The 19,037-nt window shown below is 24.9% G+C and overlaps 1 protein-coding gene and 1 long non-coding RNA gene across 2 annotated transcripts in view; one reads left to right on the top strand and one right to left on the bottom strand.

The window, feature by feature from the left end:
- Positions 1 to 19,037, top strand: part of LOC127286591 (uncharacterized) — a 30,828-nt gene that overhangs the window by 10,246 nt on the left and 1,545 nt on the right. The window contains exon 2 of the long non-coding RNA XR_007843763.1: positions 6,077 to 6,372. This is a non-coding gene — a long non-coding RNA (uncharacterized LOC127286591). The remainder of the gene's footprint in view (positions 1 to 6,076; positions 6,373 to 19,037) is intronic.
- Positions 2,363 to 19,037, bottom strand: part of LOC127286361 (GTP-binding protein Di-Ras2) — a 144,454-nt gene continuing 127,779 nt past the window's right edge. The window contains exons 6-7 of the mRNA XM_051312764.1: positions 6,003 to 6,271; positions 2,363 to 3,652 (exon numbers count right to left, since the gene is read on the bottom strand). Of these exons, the coding sequence (XP_051168721.1) occupies positions 6,073 to 6,271 (199 nt within the window). The 3' untranslated portion in view covers positions 2,363 to 3,652; positions 6,003 to 6,072. The remainder of the gene's footprint in view (positions 3,653 to 6,002; positions 6,272 to 19,037) is intronic.

Below are 19,037 nucleotides of genomic sequence, written 5' to 3'. Positions count from 1 at the left end.
AAAATTAACGTCAAAAAAAATATAGTAAAAAATAAATTTTTCTTGAAAATTTAAAAAATTAAAAAACCATTTTTGAAAAACAAAAAACAAAATATTGAAAAAAAACATCAATTTAAAATTTTTTTCAAAATTGAATTAAACGTTTTTAAATAACCTTATGTAAGATATAACCACATGTAAAAAGATAATAATTAATCTATCTATGTCACATTATTATAATAAATAAATAAATAAATAACGTTATGTAAGGCGGTAATGTGATTAAAAAAAATATTTAGTGGAATTTATTATTATTACTAAAGTAATGAATTTTTTCGTTCTACTTTTTAGTGACTTTCAAAAAAATAGGAAATATCAATATTTGTTTAAAAAATATGTTTAAAATACGTTTTAATCTTAAAAATTAATTTCAAACTGCTGTAAAAATAAAAATAAAATTGAATTTAATATGAAAATAATTTTAATGCGTTTACAAAATAATTTTATTGAAAAAACTTGAAAATTTTAAAGTAATTAAATATCAAAAATAGTTTGATAATAATAATAATAATAATTGGAACGAAAATTAATAAACTTTTTAAAAATATTATTCTTTTATTTTGAAAAATAGAAAAATATTCCTTATGCTCAATTTATAATTATTTTATTTATGTTAAAAATAAAATTAATTTTTTTTTATTTCTTTAAAACAAAAATTGAAAAAAAATTTCTATTCCCTAAATTTTAGATTAAACTTCACTTTTTTTTAATACAAAAAAATTCTTTTATAATTATTTATTATAAGAGAGTGTTTTATAATTTATTTCATTCATTAAATGTGTCGCATGCAATGATTTTTATTGAAATATTAATTAGATATACACGATTCAAATGCATTTGAGAGAAAATTACTTTTTACATTAAATGTCTTTTATAACTTACTGTATTCAAAGGGTACGAATCCGTAAACACTTGTAAATGAATAAATAAATAAATAAATATATCTACTTATATATTTTTAATAATTTATATGTAAACCTTTAAAACGTTGCGCATATTAATATATGAAATTTCGTTTTAATTAAAAGTAAATTTACATTAAGACTTAATAAAAGCAAGAAACATGCTAAATTTGCATGTCTAAAGGTTTTATAGACTGTATATATATATATTTTTTTTTTCAAATTATATTTTAATTAGAAAGATAAATTAAAAATTTTTTATATAAATTTTTCGTATTTAATATTTCAAACTGAGATTTTTTTTTTAAAAAAAGAAAGAAATTCGTTAAATTTTAAAACAGCAATCTATATTTTTTATATATGGGGCGGTCCACGCCATTCCAACATATCATCGATTTGGACATTTTTGATTTTGCTCAAATTTTTTTACCTTTTTTTACTCATTGAAAAAGAGCTTCCTGATTTTTTTCAAATTTTTTTATAAAGCCGTTTTCGAGATATAAATTTTTCAAAATATTTGAAAAAAAAAATTTTTTGTAATTTTAAGATAAAAATCTTATTTTTAAAAGTGTTTGTATATTTTGATTTTTTTCAAAAAATTTTCAAAAAAACTACTTCTTATAACACAAATTTTAAGCCTAGTCCGGTCGTGGGAAAAAAATTTTTAATATTTTTTTCGAATTTTTCAAAATTTTTAAACATTTGTTTTTTACTCAAATATAATTTCTAATGTTTCAGTCAAAGAGTTAATTAATAACAACTTATAAATGGAGGTAATTATAATAATAAACTTGTATTTGGACACAATCAAATTGTTGTGTACCCTGAATAGTTTTTGCCTTTGTATATCGAAGATTAAGAACTTCGGTTGCTCTTTTGTAATCTTCGATTGAGGAAAATTTGAAATCAATATTTTGGAAACTACTCGAATTTTTAGCCCATTCATATAGTTCCTGTGAAGTTGAAATTTTTTTATCAAATGGCAACTGAAGACTTGGTGCATTTATCAAAAAGTTATGAGCTTTCGAAAAAAAAAAATTTTTTTTTTCAAAAATTTTGAAAAATTTATATCTCGAAAACGGCTTTATAAAAAAATTTGAAAAAAATCAGGAAGCTCTTTTTCAATGAGTAAAAAAAGGTAAAAAAATTTGAGCGAAATCAAAAATGTCCAAGTCGATGATATGTTGGAATGGCGTGGACCGCCCTCTTTTTATAAGAGATAAAATTTTTATAACTAAGCAAATTAAGATTACTGGAAATTTTTTTTTTTTTAAATCACTTTGTGAAAATTTTCCCTTTTTTGGAATATATGCATAATTTTCTCTTCTTTGCAAAAAATTTTTTTTTTTTGAAGAAAACTAAACTTCGAAAAATACCGAACTTTTCAATTCTTTATTTTTTTATATCTTTGAATTTTTTTATTTTTTTTATTTACCTGGTATAATGTCACACTTTTATAGAACTATATAAGAAAAGTTGTTCCTGAATCTTTTCATACTGTCTTTCTTTAAACGAGTAATTAAAAAGTTTCATTTTATTCGCGAGAATACTTAATTAATTTGGATTCTTTCTGCATTCAGGAAAAATTCATTTCTATATGAAAATTATTTCTTTTTTTTTTTTTAGTATACAAGATTCCTAATTAAAGGCAATTTTTGTCACTGCATCATTGACATTTTAAAATAACTATAATACTTCTGATATAAGAATTATATATTGCACACACATTCATACTCACAGACATTTTTTTTTTAATATTTTTTTTTTTTTTTTTTAAGAAACTCTATCAATTATTTTATTCTTTTTAACATTGGTTGGGCGGATATTTTTTTTGTTGTTGTGTAATTACAAAATCTTAATGAATGGCAGAAATGATTTTGATACATCACATGAGAAAGGGATTTTATCCCATATTGCTATGGCATTAATAAAATTTGTAAATTACTTTTTTCATTAATGGGTAAAAAAGATTTAATTGCGCGTAAAAAAGTGGATGAAAATAAAATTCATCTAATACATTATTATTATTATTACCATGATTTTTTTATTCTAAATAAAATATATGACATCTACTTTCTTGTTGACTATCGATTAAATTATTGAAAAAAAATGTTTATTTTTATATTATGAATATTTTAAACATTTTAATTGGTCAAATACACTTTCTTTAAAATCTGGGTTTTTATATTTTTAACAATAACATACGTTAAATACGTATTATTAATTGATGTAGTATGTAAATTCATTTTTTCCATTTTTATAATATAATATTATATAATAGTAACGATCAATGTGACTAGAAAAGAGTAAAAGTAAGATATGAAGCCTCGTTTGATGTTAGAAATCTTACCTTCGCTCTTATTTTTGTCTGTTTTCCTTTTGATTTCTTGGTGCATACCCATATACATATTTCAGATCAGTCTTCGTCTTGTTCCTTTATATTTCTTTTGACTTTGACTTTTGAAGATTCAGTTCTTTCTTGAAATCAAATTTCACAATTTAATGATGCACTCCTAGGTTTAAATTTGCGCAAATTCCTTTTTTCTTTCTTTTTTCTTTTTTTTTTTGTTAATTCAATACATGGCAATATAATACTTTTTATCGTCTCTCAATATAATGACATTTAAACAATTAACTTTTTTTATACTTCTAAAAATTGTTTCCTGATATCCTCCTTCAATTATTTTTCTTCTGGGAATCACAACTGAAAACTGTTTTAATAGTTTGTTTTTTTTATTAATATTATTTTAACTTTAATTATAGTAGTACAGGCCTCGGATCAACATTAAACTGCGAACACAGTTGTTTTATAGTCACATTAAATTATAAACAAAAGTCGTAACAAAATTTTTATTAAATTCTTAATAAATTTAATTATAGTTAATAAATATTTTATTATTATGTTTAAATGTTCATTATTGATAATTAATAAATTAAACAATATCTTATCAATATTTTATAAATATGTAAATAAATAGATAATTAATAAAAAATATCAGTTAATTTTTTTTTTTTAAGTTTTTAAAGTTTGATTTAGGAAAAATTATTTAAATTCAGATTTTCGGCAAAATTTGAAAAATTAAATAAAAAAAAGTGTTCAATTTTAAACAAATTTTTACTAAATACTTTAATTAAAATTTTTACATAATTTGAAAATTAAATTCAATTAAAATTTTGACAAATTAAAATTTGCATAATTTGAAACTTAAATCAATTACAATCAATTGAACTTTGGATAAATTAAAACTTAAATTAATTAAAAATTTGATCAAATTAAAAATTAAATGAATTAAAATTTCATTAAAATTTTATGACAAATTGAAATTCGGAGTAGAAAATCTTTTAGTTCAGACAATAAAATCAATTGAAATTTGGACAATTTAAAACTTGAATCAATAAAAATTTTATCAAATTAAAAATTAAATCAATTAAAATTTAGACAAATTGAAATTTGAATTATTGAAAATTTAATCAATTAAATTTTGGATAATTTAATATTCGGATTAGCAAATTTTTAGTTCGGGCAATTTGAAGCTTAAAACAAATAAAATTTTGACAAATTGAAATATGGATAATTTGAAACTTAAATTAATTAAAATTTGGACAAATTAAAATTCGGATAATTGAAATTTTAAATTAATTAAAAATTTGGATAAATGGAAATTTTAATAACTTTAAACTTAAATCAATATTAAAATTCGAATAATTTGAAAGTTAAATTTTCAATTTTTTTTTCATTAAAATTTTGATAAATTGAAATTCGGAAAGTTAAGTCAATTAAATTTTGTATAATTTGTAACTTGAATCAATTAAAATTTAGACAAATTAAAATTCGGAGTAGAAAATTTTTTAGTTCAGACAATAAAATTAATTGAAATTTGGACAATTTAAAACTTGAATCAATAAAAATTTTATCAAATTAAAAATTAAATCAATTAGAATTTGAATAATTGAAAATTTAATCAATTAAATTTTGGATAATTTAATATTCGGATTAGCAAATTTTTAGTTCAGGCAATTTGAAGCTAAAAACAAATAAAATTTTGACAAATTGAAATAGGGATAATTTGAAACTTAAATCAATTAAAATTTGGATAAATTAAAATTAGAATAATTGAAATTTTAAATTGATTAATTAATTAGATAGATTGAAATTTCATTAATTTCAAGTTTCAATCGATTATGTATTTGCCTTTGATGAAAATTTTAATTAAATAAATATTCAATAAAAATAAAAACATATTGAAAGTTAGATTATATGAAATTAAAATTAAAATTTAGAATAAATTGAAATTTTCTTCGCTTAAAATTTGAATCGAAATTATTTTATAATTTTATAATTATAATAAAAAAAAAATTTTCTGCCATTTCTCTGATTTGGGGGGCTACCCTTGCTAATTATAATGAATTAACAATTAATTTTAATTATTCTATAAAATCTCTAAATATGGGGGAAAAAAAAATTCATGATGAACGATTTTTGCTATTCTATTTCTAATTTTCAATAAAAAATTACTATAGTTACTAAAAAAAAAAGTCAACAGTAAATAAGTTTCATTTTTGTTTAAAAAAAGTCGAAAATAATCGAAAAAGTCCTAAACTCCGAGCCCTGTACATATAAAACAGTATTATTTAAATTTTAATTAAAAATAATTGTAAAACTAAAACCAAAAAAAAACAAACAAAAAAATTGCTTGAAAATAAAACTTTTCCGAAATACACACATACAAAAAAAAGTTGATTAGAACATGTTAAATATTCCTCAAAGAGAAATTATGGAATTTAAAAACTGAATATAAGGTAAATCATTATATGATCGAAAATGGAAGAGACTTTCAATTAAAATGCATTAATTAAAAAAGTGATTGTGAAAAACGCGCAGCGGTAACTTCATTAAAAATTTTATAATATAACATTTAACCTATTTCAGTTTTTTGCATTTTAAAAAGTTTTTATATTATAATTTCAATTTGACGAAGATAATAATAGACTTGTATTGGATAATAGAATTTAAATTAATATGAATTTTAAAAAATCAAAATATTCAATAAATATACATACTTGTAATGGAGATTTTTTTTGATTTAAAATTCGTATCACTTTTTATATTATGATAATTTTTTTTTTCTTTTTAGGAAATATTGCAATCATCCGAATGAGCGTCTCTTATTTGTTGCTTCGTTTTTCTGGAAGCTCGTCTGATGAGACTTCTACTTCGAGGTTTACTTTTAACCTCTTCAACGACAGTTACAACGCTTGAACCTTGTGCTGCCAGAACTTGTTGAGGACTTCCTGAAGTAGTGCTTCCGGTTTTACTAGGACTACCTGACCTTGAAATTCAAGAAGAAACTTATCGTTAGACTTTGATGAACTTGCAAAAAAAAAAAAAAAAATTCTGCTGCCGTCGTATTGACAAAAAATTAACGATTACGTATGTAAATTTATTTCGATTATTACAATTATTATTATTATTTACTAATTATCAAAATTTTAACGTTCAAGTATTTATTACAATAGTTTAAATAACAAAATGATGACATTCGGAATAAATGAATTTTTAATCATGTTTTCTTTCAACGCAAAATCACAATGATTTCCTCTTCAGGGAGTCTGACAATAAATAAAATTATAAAAATTAATAAAAAAAAAAAAAAACTAACAAAAATACAGAGAAATTAATTTAATATGAGACAAAAATTAACAATGACACAATATAAATAAATTAATAAAGACAAATTTAAACAATATAACAAAAATACAAAATTTTTTTTATTACTTTTTATTTATTACCAGCAAAATTAAACTCGCGCAAGCGCGCCAAATTCAGTATTTAATTGTTTGTTATAAAGAAATTAAAGATTAATATTATCAATAATAATTTAATTTATTAGAATATTATTACATATTAAATGATAATAATGAAAATTATATGTCTACAGGCCTCGGATTATACGACTTTTTCCGACTTTTTTTAAAAATACGAATTTATCGACTTATTTGAATAAAATGCGACATTTTTTTTACATTTGAAAAGAAAATGTAAATAAAATACATTTTTCTAGTATAAAATGTAGATCTTCTTCAGATCTTCTTCAATTCAATTATTTAACAAATTTTGAACTAAAATGATTCTTCACTAAATTAATTATTTTTAATAATTTTAATGAAATACATCACAAATTCAATTATATCAAAATTATTTTTCAATTCAAATTTTTATGAAATTTAACAATTGTTTATAATTTAAAAAAAAATATCACAATAAAATTGAATTATTTTTTCAAAATTTCAATTCAAAATAAACTAAAATTCAATTGTTACCCGAAATTTTAATTCAAAATCAATTAAAACTCCAATACCTAATTATCCAAAATTTTCTATTTAAAATTTAATTATTTACCAAGTTTTCAATTTAAAATGAAATAAAATTCAATTATTTTCTAAAATTTCTATTCAAAATTAATTATCCAAATTTTCAATCAAAAATGAACTTAAATTAAATTATTATCCAAAATTTCAATTAAAATTCAATTATTTCCCAAAAATTTTCAATTTAAAATCAAATAAAATTTCATTCTTCTCAAAAATTTGAATTCAAAATTAATTGAATTTCAATAATTTGAATTTAAAAGCATCTAAAATTTAATTATTTCTACAATTTTCCATCGAAATTTTTTTTTTTTTGAAATTTAATAATTTCAATTATAACAAATTGAATTATTTTTAACTATTTTGATAATATTGTTTGAAAATTCAACTATCTGAAACCATTTTTCAATTAAAAATGATTTTCAAATTATTGTATTTTGTCCGCATTTTTTAATAAATTTTTAGTGAAATCATCTAAAATTTTAATTACAAAACACTTAAAGTTTCAATTAATTTCAAAAATCTCAATTTTAAATCTTTGAAAATTCAATTAATTTTAAAAAATGTTTTCCAAAAATTGTTTGATAAATTATTTTTAGTTCTGTAAAATTTAATAATTGTTTGAAAATTAACAATATCTTTTGAAATTTAATTATTTCTAAAAATTTCAACTTTAACCCTTCGAAAAGGATTATTATTAAAAAAAAATTTTTATTTAAAAATCTGTAAAATATTTTTGTTAAAATAAAAAACAAATCCACTTTTTTTTGGAATATAAATCGACTAAAACGACTTTTTGTGTCTTTAAGTTGATTCGAGGCCTGTGTTTTTATAATTAATATTTAATAGGTATTCGTTGGCCCCTGGTACCTTAAAAATTAATTTTTTTCAAATTACTATCTTGTACGAAATTTCCTGGAGAATAATTTTAGATAACCTTTTTTAAAAATAATTTAATTGAAAATAGTTTAAGATAATTGAATTTGTAAAGAATTTCATTCAAATTATTGAAAATAATTAATTTAGAGAATAATTTTATAGTAGAAAATTTGTTAAAGAATTGAAATAAAAAAGATCTGAAGAAGATCTATATTATATAATAAAATAGGCGTATTATATTTAAAAATTTTGTAAAAAAAAAAAATTTTTTTAAAAGTCGAAAAAGTCTCATCTTATTAAAATAAATCGAAAATAATCGTATTTTCGAAAAAATGTCGAAAAAGTCGTATAATTCGAGGTCTGAATTTTTGTCTAATATTAATCCTGATAAAATTAAATTTACAATGTTACGTCTCAAATAGAGAAATAACTAAAGAAATAATATTTTATTTTATTTGTGGCCGCTCGGTGATTCAGTGAATTCCTGTTTCATTTACAGAGCAGAAGGCTCTGAGCTAAGGGTACAGGAAAGAAAGAGAATAGTGATTTTTAATGACAAGGTTACAAAGTTATTTAGACAAACATTTAGAGTTATAAAATTGATCTTTGAGAGAGAGTATCCTGAAGCAACCATTCTTGAAATAAGGGAAAATCAGCATTCCACTGCAACAAGGAATGTAAAGGTTACTACAAATTTTTATAAGGAATTAGGAAGGATTTAGATAAAAAGTATTACAACTTACCTTGAAAATTTAGATGTAAGATGTATGAAAAAGGACCACTGCTGTGTCCTAATTATGATAGCAACTTCTGGTACCAGATATAGTTTGAGAGCTCACAGGAAGGTTGACGGGCCTTGGTGATGACCACAGGTCCGGAGTTCAGTTGATTGAATCAGCTCTTCTTGACGTAGAAACTTTTAACACTTGACACAGAGATTCTTCTAAGTCAAACTTGAGTATGAAATCGAGCAGAGTAACAACGCTTGTACTAGATTTCGTATGTGAACTGGTACCAAATATGAAGTAGAAGTAACGTGTATGATGAAAAGTTCTGAACTGGTAGATGTTACACGTATGAAGATGTTTTGAGAACTGGTTGATGTTATACGTATGAAGAGGATTCCAGAACTAGTCTCTCCATGAAAATGTAGCCCTTTTATACTGAGTTTTCGTAAGAGAATAGATAAAATTTTATTGTCCTACTATATATTTTCACCCTAATTTTGGAAGTCAAAGTTCAGTCCTTCTCTCTCAGTTGAACGTAAAAAGGGGGGTGTGAACCAGCTTCTTCAAGATACAAAAGTATGACTATGATTATTCGCAGCTGTACTCTTCTAATGTGGTGATACCACAGGGGTTCGTCACATAGGATAATTGGAAAGAGCGCTTTTATTACATCGTTTGATTTTAGCACATAGGGAAAATTAGAAAGGGATCATTTTGTTTTGTGGGGGTGTGAGCTCTTCTGGTATCATAAAAGATTTCTCGCTTCTATTTGTATGTATACAGAAATAGAAATACAGTAGATTGTCGTAGAAGGATACAAAACGCAGGGGTCTTTTATATATAAAAGAATGATGTTTAGTTGCACGAAAAAAAGGGGCGGAAATTGAACATTTAAGAGAAAAGTATTTAGAGGCGTAACAAAAACACGTGTGCTTGTCGCAGAGACATATAACTCGGTATTGATTAAAAGGATTCTTATAATTATGAATGTAAAAGTTACGGTGACGTGACACCTCCCCCCTTTAAAATTCGGAAATTAGAAATGAAATTGAATAATTTACGAATTCAGTTTTTGAGAAGAGTTAAGTTATTTGAGGGAAATGTCACTTACAATTTTGATTATATTATGTAAAGTTTTTAGACATCAATGTTTAAAAGACCTAAGAGAAAATACGTCATACACATAATATAGTTTCACACCTTATTCACACCAAGTTAAGATACAAGTTTATATATATTGAAAAATACATACGAATATTATTGTTAATGATTTCAAAGATTTTCACACATATCCCGTACTATCATTTTTGAGTTAATAGTCATACATGATTTAAAAATGATTTAATCATAGAGATTGGGATCTTATGTATAGAAGCATATACAAATTTGAAATACTTTCGTAAAAGCTCACAGAATTAGTAGAAGTAGTATATAAAAAGGAATTTTAATTATATTTATAAAGACACTCATACCATGTATTATAGAAGATTTTAAGGATGTATTATTATTATTTGCTCTTTACACATTGGTTAATTTAGAATAAGATATAAGTTTTCAATACATAGTGCATACAGATAGATTATATTCTGATGATGACAGAGTTCAATTATATTTTTTATACATAATTTATAATATCATTTTGATTTAGTGATTATACATTGATTTACGCAGAAGTAATTTTATTATAAGATATTAGAAAAACACACAATGATTTAAGATTTATCAAGATTTTGGAATATGTTATTTCTAATCACACATATAGAGAAACTCATTCCACACAGTAAAATTTATAATAGACATATATGTTAAGTAAGTTTTATATTTAATTCCTTAAATTAATCGCATACATTTATAATATAAAGGAGGAAGGCAGAGAAAAAAAAATTTCTAACATTTTCCTTTCTGAACGCAGGTATAATTTTTGAAACAGATTTACATAAGCTTATACATCCCTCCCTCCTTTAAGAGAAAAACGAGAAGTATTCGAAGTTTTGACATGAATAGAATTTACAACAGTGATTTAAAGAATTTTGGCTTTAATATTAATTAATTGGATAATTTTCGTTCTTTTTTTTATTGTAACAATTTCTTGCTATATGATATTTTTCGAAACATTGCTCACAAGATAAGCTGCATTTGCTTAATTAGTTGCAATCTTTCCTTTTATCTTTATCAATAGAATTTTTTTTTTTAATTTTTGATTTCAATACAATCATTCCATGTTCTAAATGGCATATTGCTATTTTTTAATTCCTCGACTCCAGTAATCAATATATTGGTTTAGAAAACTAAATTCGATTGATAAATTCTCCATAACACGAATTGGAAAATTTATTTATTTTTACCATGCCCGTTCATATTACCTAGAGGAATATAAGATTCTATCAGGTAACGTTGTTCTCATTTTCAAGACTACATGCTTCTCTTCTTTTTTAAAATAAATAATTTTTGAAATCGATGACATTTTTCAATTAGGCTTATAGTTTACGAGATATTTACGATTTTATCTGGCATTTTTTATATAAATTTTCGAATATTTTGAATTTAGAAAAAAAAATTTCAATCTCGATTTACATGTTTTAGATCTCAAAATTTCGTGTCACATTGTGGTAATCAAATTTCGGTATTGATACGAACTTCAAGAAAATGAAGTTTAAAAATTTTAAAAATTGATTTTTTTTTTATTTTTATTTTCGAATATTTGAATTTGGAAAAAAAAAACAAAATATTAATATGAAACTTTCTTATACGAAATATTTAAAAGAAAAAAAAAAGTAAATTTTATAATGTAAAAATAGATCCTGGAAGAAAAATAGCAAATATTAATATAATGAATGTCCATAATATATTTTAATCACCTGAAACAGAAATGTCTCTATATTATTATCAATTATTTAATGTCTCTTTTTTATTATATCTAAAAATTATAATGTATGCTTAAGAAAATACTCCAGTTGTTCAATATAAAATTCGAGTCATCTGTATTTATTACAGATAATTATATATTTTTTATAATATTTATTTATTTTGTTACTGACAATGCCTTTTTTTATTCGTATTTTAATGCTTAAGAATATGCAAAACTGGATTATTTACTTTAATAAAAAAGTTAATTGTATTAATGGAGAATTATAATTATAAGAGCAAACAATAATGTTGCAAAAGCAAATTGTTTTGTTTATGTGTATTTAGTGAATATATTGAAGGGTGTGTATTAAGATTTGAATTAATTCACTATTCTTGTTATATTTTATTTAAATGTTTAAATTAATTTTGGTTAGCATGATGAATATGAGATAAGCGAAGTCTGTTAATGTGTACAATTTTTGGTGATTTATTTATTTTAATTTTTATGTTTCCTTTACTCAATATTTCTAACACTTCATGTGGTCCTGTATATTGATTACCTAATTTTTTCGGTTTGGGACCTTGTAATAAAAATACACTATCTCCGATTTTAAAATTTTGAGGGTTAGCTTTGCGATCATAGTAAGTTTTTGATTTTTCTTTAGATTCAATTAAATTTTTCTGCGCGAGAGATTGAATATCATGTAATTTTGTAACTAATTTTACTAAATAGTCATCATAGGTCTCGAGTTTTTCTTCTTCCAAAAGTGGTAAACTTGAAGGTAATCTTGGTAATCTACCGAAAACTAACTCATAGGGTGTACATTTAGTACCTTCATGGACGCTTGTATTATAAGAAAACATAGCTAATTCTAATAAATCATCCCATTGAGTATTTTTATTGATGAATTGTTTAAGATATTCTGCTAATACATGATGCGATCTTTCTAATGAACCATTTGATTGAGGGTGAAAAGAAGTAGTTTTAAATTGTCGAATACGAAATCGTTTTGCTAATCGCTTCATAAGATTGCTCAAAAAATTTGTACCTTGGTCTGTTAAAACGCCTTTTGGAGAGCCAAAAGTACAAATGAATTTCTTTACAAAAGCATCTGCAATTGTACTAGCCTGCTGATTTGGTAAAGGTACTGCTACAGAATATTTTGTTAAGCAGTCTTGTATAGTTAAAATGCATTCATTTCCAGATTCTGTTGCTGGCAAAGGTCCTACTATATCCATAGAAATTTTTTCGAACGCGGTTCCTGGTGTATCAGTAATTACCATTGGGTTTTTAGTTTTTACTCGAACTAACTTTTTCAACTGACATTGTAAACAAGCTTGAATATATTTTTGAATGTCTAATTTCATATTTTCCCAAAAATATTTTTGCCGAATTCTATTATAGGTTTTCGTAACTCCCTTGTGACCGCCTATAGCAGAGGAATGTGCTTCTTCAATCAAAATTTGTCTTTGTTCATTTGTTGCATATTGAACATAACCTTTACAAATTATAACTTTAGTACAAGAATCTTGGAAAGTTTCTTTAAGAATTAATTCGATATCTTGCCAATTTACGTGATTAATGACTGTTGTTTTTGCAATACTAACTGATTTTAATTTTAATTTTTCTGTTAAATTTTTAAATGATTCAATTGTTAATTTGATATTATTTGTTATTTGAGTAAGACTTTCACTTGATTCTGTAGTAATTGGTAAAGCAATGTGTAAAAAATTTCCTTTCTTGATTTCTTTAGCTTCATTAATTAACAAATTTTTGAATTGAGGAAGTTCATTTTGTTTATTTAGACTTCGAGAACCATTATCTAAAGGGACACCTGTTGTAGATAAAAAGTACGCATAATTATCTTTCCGCATTCTTAACTGGTCTTTACATTCCACTATATTAGTACATAAGGGTCCATGAAATGATTTTCCTAATTCACCCATGTTTTGTTCGTTTAGAAAAGGGTCAAGGGGGAACTCAGGAGGGGGCTCAGCAGGAGGGCGTTGACATTCATGCTCATCATTGATTTTTCTTTGAGTTTGTTTAGAATTTGAAATTTCATTAGGAAAATATATTTCCTCTAAATCGTCGGAATCACTATCGTATTCTTCTTCTATATATTCTTTACTTTTCGATTTCGCACTATCTTCACCCTAAAAAAAGTAATCTCATATTTAGAGGAAAAATCCTCTTCTAATATCCTCTCAATTATCCCTCTTAAAACAAAAGTATTCCACTTGAATTGTAGAATATTTTTATTCTTTGGTGACTAATAATAAAACAAAACTATTTTTTGGGGTTCTGATGTCAAAAACATTGAATTAAAGTTAAATAAATAAACAAATCTATTAATTAATGTAAGTAATTAACTATAAATCATTAATTATATTTAATATTTAATTAAAGATATTTAATTTAGTGCATGATAATAGCTTTTCTTTATCTGTTTATAACCATAATTGTCAAATTATATGCGAGAGGAAAATCCTCTCAAGTGAATACTATTACTTTTGATACAATATATAAGAGGAAAATATGCATCAAATTAAGAGGAATTCGCTAGAATCAAGATTACTTTTTTTAGGGTGTTCAATAATTTTTTCATAAGGAAAATCTTCAACACTATCATCACTTGAACTTACATATTCTTCCGCACTAAAAGGTTGATAAAATTGATTTTGTTTAATATATTCTGGATCTGAATTTTCTTCCGAATCTTCACTTTCGCACTCGTTATCTTCACTAATTTTACGCGTTTTTTGTTTAGAAATTGATCCTTTAGGCCTACCTCTTTTTCTTTTGATGAAATTTTCATCCTCATCAGTCACTAAATCTTCATTATAATTTATTTTTTGCAAATTTTCGCGATTTCTAAGATTTCGAACGGATTTTTGAATAATTTCTTGATTTCGCGGACTTTGAATAGATTTTGTATTTTTCACATTTTTCGAATTTCGCACATTGATTTCACTTCGCCTTGATTTAATTTCATCGATTTTATTACTAGAATTAGATTTCTTTGATTTAGAATTTTTCATTTCTTCACTTGAATTTTTCACTTTTTCACTTGATTTTTGACACGAACGTTGCACGTTTTCTTTTAAATTCTTGGAACTAGTAGCTTCTTCTCTTAATTTCTTTGATTTTCTTCTAGTCATCACTGCAATACATTTATCACTTTCAAGATTTATCGGATACTCTTCATTATTAATTTTTTCACAAAGATTTTTAACTTTTTTATTTTTCGTACTCTCATATATCAAACTTATTATTTTTTTAACAAGATTTAATTCATTATTCGTAGATACACTTTCAACATTTATTTTGTCAGTAAGTTCTTCATTACAATAAACACCATCATCTTCGATTTCATCTGAATTTTCGTTTTCTTCATTGTCGTCTTCTTCTTCGTCATATTCTTCTTTTTTTTCTTCTTCGTATTCTGGGATGCAGCGATCAAATTTTTTCACATAAGTTACTGGATTTCGGGATAATGCATCCGCATTAACATTCATTTTTCCTGCCTTGTATAACATCTCAAAATCGTATTCTGCTAATTTTAATTTCCATCTTGTTACGCGAGAACAAGGATCGCTTGATTTTTGAAACCATAATAATGGTTTATGATCGGTAACAATTTTAAATCTCCTACCATAGAGAAAATGTCTAAAATGTAAAACACAATATACAATCGCAAGGGCCTCTTTATTATAAGTGTCGTATTTTACTTCATGTTCGTTTAAAGATCTTGACGCATAAGCAATGGGCATATCTTTACCAATTTCGCCTTGTGATAATATGCCGCCAATAGCATAACCGGATGCATCAGTTGTAAGAATAAAAGGTTTTTCAAAATCTGGTCTTTGTAGGAGTGGTTCTTCGCAAAGTTCATTTTTTAAAATTTCGAAAGCTACTTGTTGTTTATCTGTCCATTGAAAAGTTACGTCCTTTTTCAAAAGTTGTGTTAAAGGTCCAGATTTTTTAGAAAAATTATTAATGAATCTTCGATAATAACCGGCAAGACCTAAGAATTGTTTTATATTTTTTACGTTTTTGGGAACTGGAAAATTTTTAACAGCAATTATCTTTTTCGGATCAGGTCGGACTCCATTTTTATCGATTATGTGTCCAAGATAAACTACTTCGGGTCTGAGAAATTCGCATTTATCTGGTTGCAATTTTAAATTCGCATTACACAGTCGAGACATAAAATTATCAAATTTTTCTTGATGTTCTTCAAGAGTATTTGCGAAAATTACTACATCATCAAGGTATACAAATAAATCTGTACCAATAAGACCGGATAGGCAACAATTCATTAATCTTTGAAAACAACTTGGCGCGTTCTTTAAACCGAAAGGCATACGGTCAAATTCATAGTGACCATATGGGGTTGAGAAGGCTGTTTTGTGAGAATCTTTTGGACTCATTTTAATTTGATGAAAACCGGAAGCTAAGTCAAACACAGAGAAGTATTGCGCATTTCCAAGGGTCTCGAGCACTTCGTTTATATTCGGTAGCGGAAAAAAGTCGGTTATTGTTTTTTCATTTAATTTACGAAAGTCTAATACCATTCGCCATTTTTTATTTCCATGACTGTCATTTTTTTTAGGCACGATCCATACTGGTGTATTATATGGGGATTGAGAAGGTTTGATTATTTTATTTTTTAAAAGTTCACTTGTTTGTCTTAAAAGTTCTTCTTTATGCACTGGGGGAAATCTGTATTGTCGCGTGAATACTGGTTCGTCGTCTTTAGTAGGGATGTTATGTTGGAGAACATTGGTAGCTGTTAAATATTCACCTGGTAAATGAAATCTTTCAGAATATTCCGCGATTAATGCTTCTACATGTTTTAATTCATCTGGTTTTAAATGATCTAAACGAAGTGAATCTAATATTTTTTCAATTCTTTCTTTACCCGTAATATTATAAAATCCAAATTGCTTATCGCACAAGGTTTCTAAATATACAAAATTGTCAAATAATTTTTCCGCGGTGTTATTTTCAATATTTATTTTATTATTTTTAATTTGATTTGTGTCAGAGGAGTTATTAAAAATTTCGTCATATTCTTGTAAAATTACTTTCGGAATTTGTATTTTTACTGAATTTGATAGAGTATTTGCTGCTTTTACGTATGCTTTACCATTATTATTTATGACTATAGCGTTTCCTATGTAAACTCCAGGTTCAGTATTTAAAAGTGGAACATATCCTTCTTTTAAATTAGAATTTTCAACAAATAAAAATATGTCAGATATTGATCGAGGTGGGAGAGTAATAAAATTTCTTGATGCGAAATAGAACATTTTTCCTTTGACTTCTAAACATTTTTCAGCATAATTAATTTTGACATTATTATCTGTAAAATATTCTGATCCTAAAACTCCATCTTCTTCTATGGGAACTTCATTAGGTATTATGTTAAAAGTTGTGGGATAACCGAAAATATTCAATTTTGTTTGTCCTAATGTGTGTACTGGGTGTTCATTTATACCTGTTAATTGAATTTTCTTTAATTTATTTAAAGTCATTGTAGAATCAAGCATTTTTTCTTTTAAAAGATTTAATCCTGCTCCTGTATCAATCATTAAATGAAGTGGTTTAGAAACTGTATTAACATAAATAGATGGTATCATATTTCCTTTAGTACAATTGATTTGAATGGTTTCTAAATGTTCAGATATTTGCTTTTTAGGCACGCTTTTTCTGTTAGCACCTGTCCCATCGTACCCGATATGGGAAGGTATTATTCGTTTCCCTGGTTCATTAAAGTGGATGATCGATACTGTTGACCTTGATTATAATTATTATATTCTCTTTTTCTGCAATTTTTAATAACATGCCCACGATTTTTGCAATATTTACAAGTAACATTAAAAAATCTATTTTGTTGATTAGTACGAAAATCATTTTTATTTGGAAATTGTGAGTTTGTTCTATTATGTAAATTTTGGGGAAAACCCGAAAATCGTAATTGTAAAGGGGAATGCTTTTGTTCACTAAACGAGGGGGACATCCCTCTTCTTAGATAATAGACAGGTGGTCTCTGCTTCATGCGGAATACGGAGCGCTGGTACCTATGCTGTGCTGAGTATTGATTTTTTTCTGACCTACGACAAGTGCGTGAAGTATGTCCTTCTACATTACAATTTTGACATACTACTATATCTGTACTAGCAAATGTAATTTTTGCATTATTTGACCTACAAGAATTTTCTTTTCTAAGCTCTACAACCGCATTTAATTTTCGTTCTGCCTCTAATGCTTTGTTTGTTGTTTCTTTTAAAGTTATGCAATCTGGAATTCGAATTTCTAATTCTGGACGTAGCCCTCGACGAAAACAGGATATTATATCTACTTCTAAAGTTTCTAACATCGTTTTGGATAATTTACCGTCTTTACTCGATAATCTGTATGAGTCAAAAATCTGATCCGATAATTCTTTTACTCGATTCGCATACGATATGACACTTTCATTTTCCTTCATAAAAATATTTCCTAACTCTCCTTGCAATTGATAGATACTTTTATTTGGTAAATATATCTTCTTTAAATGAGCTTCTAACTCCAAAATTGTTTTAAAAATATTTCCCGATATTGATTTTCTAACTTCTCCTATTAACTTTGCACGAATTAATTTTACTAAATTTTCCTCCACTTGGGATGAATCTGGCAACATTAATTTTGCTTCATGGCAACCTTCTATAAATGAAACTACTGGAATATTTTTTCCATCGAACACAGGCACTAATTCTAACGCGTCGCGAAGAGATACTTGTTGATTATTAGGTAACGACATAACTAAGCTTTTTATTTCACTTTTGTATCACTTTCACTTAGAATTTTGATTTGTGTTTATGAGTGTACATAAAAAAAATTAATAAAGAAATTTCTAGATTTGTTGGTTCAAGGATATTTTTCTCTCTCATTTATATATTTGAAATTATTTGAGGAAAAATAATTTTTTTTTTTATTTCTCTTTTTTTTTATCACAACAAATGATGCACCAAAAATTATACTGTTAATGCATCGATTTTTATATTATTAGTTTAAATTGTCTTTTTTGTTCACAACGGACAAAGCACCAAAAATTATATTTTTAGTGCATAGTTTTTAAATTTATATTCTCTTTCTTGTTCACAACGGTAGATGCACCAAAAATTATATTTTTAGTGCATAGATTTTAAATTTATATTCTCTTTCCTGTTCACAACGGCCGATGCACCAAAAATTATATTTCCTCTGTTACGTCTCAAATAGAGA

This window comes from Leptopilina boulardi, unplaced genomic scaffold (assembly GCF_019393585.1).
Source record: "Leptopilina boulardi isolate dan_hultmark-lab unplaced genomic scaffold, ZJU_Lbou_2.1 LbouV2_121, whole genome shotgun sequence".
Classification (NCBI taxonomy): Eukaryota; Metazoa; Arthropoda; class Insecta; order Hymenoptera; family Figitidae; genus Leptopilina; species Leptopilina boulardi.
This window is presented reverse-complemented; position numbering and strand designations above follow the sequence as displayed.